General features: G+C 38.6%; 1 protein-coding gene across 1 annotated transcript; it reads right to left on the bottom strand.

Annotated features, from left to right (window-relative positions):
- Window positions 1–6260: 6260 nt before the first annotated feature.
- LOC125359963 (olfactory receptor 10T2-like) lies at window positions 6261–7205 on the bottom strand. Its single transcript, XM_048357836.1, has one exon. It carries the CDS (start codon window positions 7203–7205, stop codon window positions 6261–6263), a length of 945 nt encoding a protein of 314 aa, XP_048213793.1.
- Between the last annotated feature and the right edge of the window lie 454 nt (window positions 7206–7659).

The following is a 7659-nucleotide window of genomic DNA, read 5'->3' as shown; positions in this document are numbered from 1 at the left end:
ACATTCCATTGGTCCTAATATATTTAAATTTAATATAATATAATAAATATATAATAAATCTAATATATTTAAATTTGAGTTGAAAGTTAAGCACTAAAGTTCATACTAACTAGTGGGAAACACATAAATAGAGTCATATTGCTGAGTTATGTTAAGCCTAACAGAGATGTAATTTCTAATTTAAGTGTATGGATTTTATTAATATGTAATTGTTGAATATCTAAGCAAAATGGAGGTCTATAAAATTGTAATTGTTGGATATCTAAGCAAAATGGAAGGTCTATAAAAATGTAGTTAAATTATACCTATAAACTACAGAATTATAGCCTTCATGAGAAATGTAGGTTTATTTATATAGTTTTAGCTTACCAGGTCTCTAGTTTGTATGGATTACTACTCTGGACTCAGATTGTCCAAATTTGCTGATGACTCTCAACCTAGCTGTTCAGGAGGCTGACATCTGAGGCTGTGGTTCAAAACTAGCTTGGGCAGCAAAAATCCAACTAACCACTAAAAAGACAAAATAGAGCTGTGGCTCAAGTGTCTTAAGAGAAAAAGCTAAGGAACAGCACCTTGGCCCTGAGTTCAAGCCCCATCCCAGCACCAAACCAAACCAAACCAAACAAAAACGTTCGTCCAGATCTTTGTTGGGCAGAATTTCCACCCCACAAGCTATTTTTTAGGGCTTCAGAAATTTAGTATGACACTAGGCCATTGTTGTGGCCTCATTTTCAGACACCCCAGACCACTATTTCTTTTTTCTATACAGTAGACACCTGGGTGTGGCTCTGAGGCCCTGCACATTTTCACTTTGATTTCAGTTATCTTGCTCCAAAGAGCACTTCAGCTCATCTGATGTCCCCCTCACCACCCGCCCCGACCCATTCTACTTCTCCCTTGGCTTTTGAATAATTCCAATTTCAAAACGATGCCCAGCATTCCTGCAGATCTTTGCTTCTTTCATGCCTTGGATTTCAGATTAAAATCTCACTTCCTTGCTCTGTAGGCTGCTCTACAAGCAGAAATGAAGGCTGCAGGTCAAGTGTGCCTTTCTTCTCTCAGTCTCTCTCCTTCCATATCCTCTCAGCTCTTCCTCTTCAGCATTCAGGAGAATAAGCTTCAGCCTCAAATGGAAAGAGAAGGGAGGGGAGGGGGAAGTATGAAGTTAATTGTATGAAGAGCCAGGTCCTTGGAGTTCTATGCTGTTTTTGGATCAGAACCAAAGGATGTTTTGAGGTGACAGGCAGGTTGGGAATGGTAGCAGAGAAATGTCCAAAATCAGTACAGGGCACATATTAATATTGATATTACATATCAATTCATTACTATCAATTTTTTTTCAAACAGAAAGTAATGGATGCAAGGTTACATACAGGTTACAAAATATTTCCAGCAAACTTCTTGAGCAAAGCTGTTAAGAACTGGGAATATTTTTAACTAAGGAGGTGAAAGACCTTTACAATGAAATCTCTAAAATATTGATGAAAGAAAGACAGAAGAGTGAACGTATAGACATCCTGTACTTGGCAATGGGAAGAATTCAATTGCTAACATGTTTGTACTTCCCAAAGAAAATCAGGCATTAAATCCAATTCCTACAAAGACACAACTGTCATAATTTTTTGGAGCAGAAAAATAATCCTAAAATTTGCATGGAAACATTAAAAATACCCTACACTTGAGTACAAAGCCATAGTGTACAGTCTCAGTTACTCAGAGGGCAGTGATAGTGTGGATAGCTACTTGAAGCCAGCCTAGGCAAAATTAGTAAGACCTGGTCTCAACCCAAAAACTGAGGGTGGGTGGTCATGCCTATAATCTCATATACCTGGGAGATATAGATGGGAGGCTAGTGTGGGTAAAAATGCAACACTCTACCTGAAAAATAACTTAAAAAATATTATGGGGGCTCGGAATGTGACTTAGTGGTAGAGTGCTTGCCTAGCATGCACGAAGCCCTGGGTTCGATTCCTCAGTACCACATAAACAGAAAAAGCCAGAAGTGGTGTGGTTCAAAGTGGTAGAGTGCTAGCCTTGAGCAAAAAGAAGCTCAGGGATAGTGCTCCGGCACTGAATCCAAGCCCCAGGACTGGCAAAAACAAAAACAAAAAAACAAAAACCATGAGGGATTGGGACTGGAGATGTGGCTCAAGTGGCAGAGTATTTGCCTAGCAGGCATGAGGCCCTGATTTCAAGATAGTACTGCTGAAAGAGAGAGAGACAGAGACAGGCACAGAGACAGAGACAGAGATCAGAGCAACAGAATAGAGAACCCAGGAAGAACTCCCACATTTAGAGCTGAATTGTGTGTGTGTGTGTGTGTGTGTGTGTGTGTGTGTGTGAGAGAGAGAGAGAGAGAGAGAGGCTGGTACTAGGGCTTGGTCTCATGATCTTGAGCTCTTGTGCAGTTTTCTAGTGTTTAGTGCTCACGTCTAATGCTCTAACACTTTGAATCATACCTCAAGTCTAATATTTGTTGGTTATTTGGGGATGAAGTCACAAAGACTTTTCTGCCCAGGCTGGCTTCAAATTGAGGTCCTCCAGGTCTCAGCTTCCTGAGGATTATGGGAGTCACCAGTGCCTGGCTGTCTTCAGAATTTATCTTACTACTTACTGAACCTTTGAACCCTTTTAGCCATGTTTCCCATCTTTCCTACCTCCTACTCCTTGGCCACACACTTCTAGTCTTTATTCCTTTGAGTTTAAGCCTTTATATTCTACATAATTGGAGTCATGTACTATTCAGTGTCCTGGCCCAGGCTTATTTCACCTTGCATCTTGTTCTTCAGATTCATCTGTGTTTTTGCAAATGGAATGATTTCCTTCTTTTAGGAATGAAGAACATTCTATTGCATTCATGTGTACACTGTATTTTGTTTAGCCATTGTTCTGTCAACAGACATTTAGGGTACTTCTATATAAATAATTCTGTATCAACTTTGACAGTTTAGATATCTCTTTGGGAAAAAGATTTTATTTCTTTTGGATGTATCTTTTCAAGTATTGCTGAACCATATGTTACTTCTGTTGTTAGTTTTATGAGAAACCGCCGTACTGTTTTCTACAATGGCTATACCAATTTACATCCCACCAACCATGTTGAAGGGTAATCTCTCAGTGTCCTGTCTAATGCTTGTTACCTTTTGATGTTCTGACAATAGGCTTCCTAGCAGGTCAGAGGTGATAGATCACTTTAGTTTTCATTTGAATTTCCCTGATGATCAGTCATGTCCAACCCTTTTCACATTCTTTTTGGCCATTTCTATGTCTTCTTTGAACATCTGAAAATCATGTTATTTGATTTTTTTCCTATTGAGTTTTAGGTATGTCTTAGTGACTTTTGATACAAATACTTTATCAAATAATCATTTAAAAATACTTCCCCTTATCCCATAGGTTGCCTTTAATTTCTTTTCCTGTGCTCTGAATAAAAGGCATAAAGTAAATATATCTCAGTATAGTAAAGGATCTCTCTCTCTCTCTCCCCCTCTCTTTCCAGCAAACCCACAATGACTATTATTCTATTTTAAAAGTTGAAAGCCTTTCCTTTAATATTAATACAATGATTCCCACTCCTGCCACATTTACTGTACATTATACAAGACATCCTAACTGGGGCAATTAGGCAAGAAAGGTAAATGAAATGCATTCAGATTGGAAAGAGTTAAATTTGCATTTGTCTATAAATGACAAGTTCTTACATATAGAAAAACCTAAAACCTCTCTCTCACCAGCAAACCATTAGAAATAATAAGCAAATTTGATAAAGTTGCCAGAATTAAAAATCAACTTACAAAAAGAAGTTGAGTTTGTAAGGACAATGAAAACTTCCAGAGTAAGCTATTAAGGACTCAATTCCACTTTATAGTATTATCAAGGAGAATAAATACTTAGGAATCAGTCTAAATAAAGACTTCAAAGATACATACACTGAAAACTATAAAACATGGGTGAAAGAAATTGAAAAAGGGAAAAATAATTGGGAATAAAGTGTTCATGGATTGGAAGTGTTGATGTTGCCAAAATGTCCACACTACCCAAAGTGATCTACAGATTCAATGCAATTTCTGTCAAAGTTCCAATGTTGTTTTTATTAGGAATAGAAAAGAATCTAAACTTGGTATGAAATCTCAGAAGACTCCACAGAAGAGTTTGTAGAGCCTAATGATTGCTTGGTGTAAGTCTTCAGTGGCATCTGTCAAGGTCTCCTCAAACTATGAATTCAGTGTAGTCCATGTTACTTTCTGACAAGAGTGACATCATTTAGGACTTAAAAGCTTAAGATAAGTTTATGAACACTTCCAAATCGGTCATAAGTTTAGAAGTATGGTACCATATGCAAATTAGAGGGGAGTACATTTTACAGTTGTGTGTGTGAGAGAGAGAGAAAGAAAAGAGAGAGAGAGAAAGAAAAGAGAGAGAGAGAGGAGTTAGGGAAAAGTGGTATTTTGAGAATCTTGAGGCCACAGAGAATGGAGCTGAAGGTCAACTTCTCATTCTTTTCAGTTAATCTTTCCTACAGTAAAAGGGATCTCAGAAATTCCCATATTCTTCTCCCCATTGGGCAGTTCCAATTTTATCTCAACTAATAATGCTCAAACCCATGGAGGAAAACGTATAGTAAGTACATGTATTCTTCAACTATCTTTATAAAGGAACGTGCTGACTGTGTTTTGCACACTAAAACTTGATGAAATAAGGATAGGTTAGCAATCTAAAGTTAGTTCAGGGATACTCATCACTAAATCTTTGAGTCTAGACACAGTAAAACTCTATATGGAAAAAATAATTTCCACTGTTACAAAGCAAATTCAACAATGTTGGCTCTTATGCCTCTCTTTTTAGAGGATCTACCCCTTTTTTTCCTTTCCTTTCCTTTCCATCCAGATCTACTCTTTATTCTCTCAACATAGTATATATAACAATGTTACTCATCCTTAGAATATGTCAAAAGCATGTTGCGATTCAAAACAACGTTCATGTAATCCTTGCAATAGCCTTATTTTAATTATTCCAAAATTATAGAATTGAACTTGCTAGTTTGTGAATACACAGCACCTTGTGAGAAAATTACTGTTAAATTCATGCTATTTATCTCCCAACTAAGTTATTAAAGTACCTGTTGCTCCAATGGAAGACAGAGAAATCAAAATGTATGTTAGTATTAGATGACTCAGTTGTTTTATTGAAACAAATCCTTTACTGTATACTCAGGCACACACATGAGGCACATCTGTATAGGTAACTAAAACTAGGCCATTTCTCACACTAAGCTATGAAGGGAGGAAAGGACTTCACTCTTTACTGTACTTGCTATGGTACATAGTTTAGGGATTTGTTCCTGGTAGCAGGTGTATAATACAACTCAGGGCCCTTTAATAGCTTAACTTGCTTTCATACTCAGCCTAACCTTAAGTCCAATCTTATCTCATTGAAGGAAGAAAGGAAAGTAAGGAGAATGTGAACAGAAGCAAATATTTTGGTACATTCTATTAGACAAGCATAGAATGACCATATATATATATATATATATATATATATATATATATATATATATGGACAAGGCAACAAACAGTACAAGAAATGTATCCAATGCCCAACGTATGATACTGTAACCTCTCTGTACGTCAGTTTGATAATAAAAATTTGAGAAAAAAAAAAGAAAACTTAGCTCAGAGTACTTAATTAGACAATGATCTGGAGAAGGACACAAACCCCCACTTTTTGTCACTCCAACCTCTATGTGTTCTGCTCTAACATCAACCACTTGGAGCGTTAATCCTCATTTTTTTTCTGTAAGTAAAATCATGTTTTCATCTAGACACATTCAATTGTAAAGATTTCTTTTTTAAAGTTGCCGTCATATAGATGACAGAAGAATTTAGACTCTTCATCAACATTCCCCACTGCTGCTTTCTTGTAGGAGGTGTTACCATCAGTCCGGGAATTCCCAAAAAGAGAATGCAGCATTTCTAGTCTTAGTTCCCCAAGCTGACATTTTCAATGCATGGACAACAGCAGTAAGTTTAATCTTTGAATGTTGTCATGTTCACCTGACATCCTGTCATGCAGCTGTCCTACATTACTGGACTTAGGTGCACTCTGAGGAAATTTCCAGTTAAAAAGAATAACATATATAACCAGAGACCTTATTTCTTCTTTTGTGAAAGGGTCCTAGAAAAAGAAAAGGACAGTGAAGCATATAGTGTCGTGCGAAAATTCTATCCTGGTTCCTCTCGTGAATGCCATTTCTTCATCTCTCACGCAGTTTTGGGAACTGAGTACCTGCTCAGAACTTTCTTCAGCGCGATCTTCACTTCTTTATTTCTCAGCGTGTAGACTAATGGGTTGAGCAGTGGAGTGATTACAGTGTAGGTGACTGCCACAAGCAAGTCTTTATCTGAGGAGTGGAGGGAGGAGGGCCTCAAGTAAATGGAGGAAGCACAGCCGTAGTGGACAATGACCACAGTGAGGTGGGAGGCGCACGTGGCGAAGGCTTTCCGCTGTCCCTCCGCCGAAGAGATCTTGAGGATGGTGGAGACAATGAAGACATAGGAGATGAAGATCAACACAAAGGGAACCAGCAATACCAGAATGCTGAGGAAGAAGATGACCATTTCCTTCAGGTTGGTGTCGGTGCATCCCAGCTTTATGACAGGGGAAATGTCACAGAAAAAGTGGTGGATCCGATTGGAGGCACAGAAAGGCTCGCTGAACACCAAGACATTGACCACCACCGAGATGAGGAAACCACAAAAGCTGGAGGCCAGAACCAGCTGCAAGCAGGTGACGTGGCTGACAATGAGCATGTAGTTGAGGGGGTTGCAGATGGCAACGTAGCGGTCATAACCCATCACCGCAATCAGGAAGCAATTGGTGCAAGCTAAGCCCACAAAGAAATACAGCTGGGCAGCACATCCAGCAAAAGAAATACTAGGGATTGTGGACAGAAGGTTGGTTAGCATTTTGGGTACAATGACCAAGGTATAGCAGGTTTCAGAGCATGAAAGGACAAAGAGGAAGAAATACATGGGGATGTGCAAAGTCCTATCCAGGCGAATGACAGTCATGATGGCGGCATTGGCCATCAGCGTGGTCAGATAGACCAGGAGGAAGATAAAGAAAAGAAGGATTTGAAGGTCCCCCAGGTTTGAAAAGCCTACCAGGATAAACTCAGTGATCATGCTTTGGTTCTGCCCCTTCATTGGTCAGTGGGGATCAAACTCTGACCACTTGCAATTAAGAACAAATAATTTGACAGAATTGAAATCAGGAGACATGAGCAGTAACAATGTAATTACGGATACCTACAGAAGTTAAACTTTGATGTTGTTTCTGTTTTCTGTATTCATAGATGTGGGGGCGGGGGGCGGGGAGGTTCACACTGTAGATTTAGAGCTCCTCACATCTAATCCTTCCATAAAGCAAGAAGAACTTGAGACTCAAAAAGATTGGCTTAACCCACTTGAGAGTGACTAGTGGTCTTTAGAAATCAGTGATCTTCAAAGCCATCTCATTACAATCTGATAAAAGCAAAAACAAAACAACAAGAACAAAACCAAAGAGTAGTGTATATTCTCAAGTACTTGACTGAGATAGTGCTTGTGTGGTATAATTAATCTATTCAAGGGATCATCTTCTGTTTAAATAGGGTGAGTT

This window comes from Perognathus longimembris, chromosome 11 (genome assembly GCF_023159225.1).
Source record: "Perognathus longimembris pacificus isolate PPM17 chromosome 11, ASM2315922v1, whole genome shotgun sequence".
Classification (NCBI taxonomy): domain Eukaryota; kingdom Metazoa; phylum Chordata; class Mammalia; order Rodentia; family Heteromyidae; genus Perognathus; species Perognathus longimembris.
This window is presented reverse-complemented; position numbering and strand designations above follow the sequence as displayed.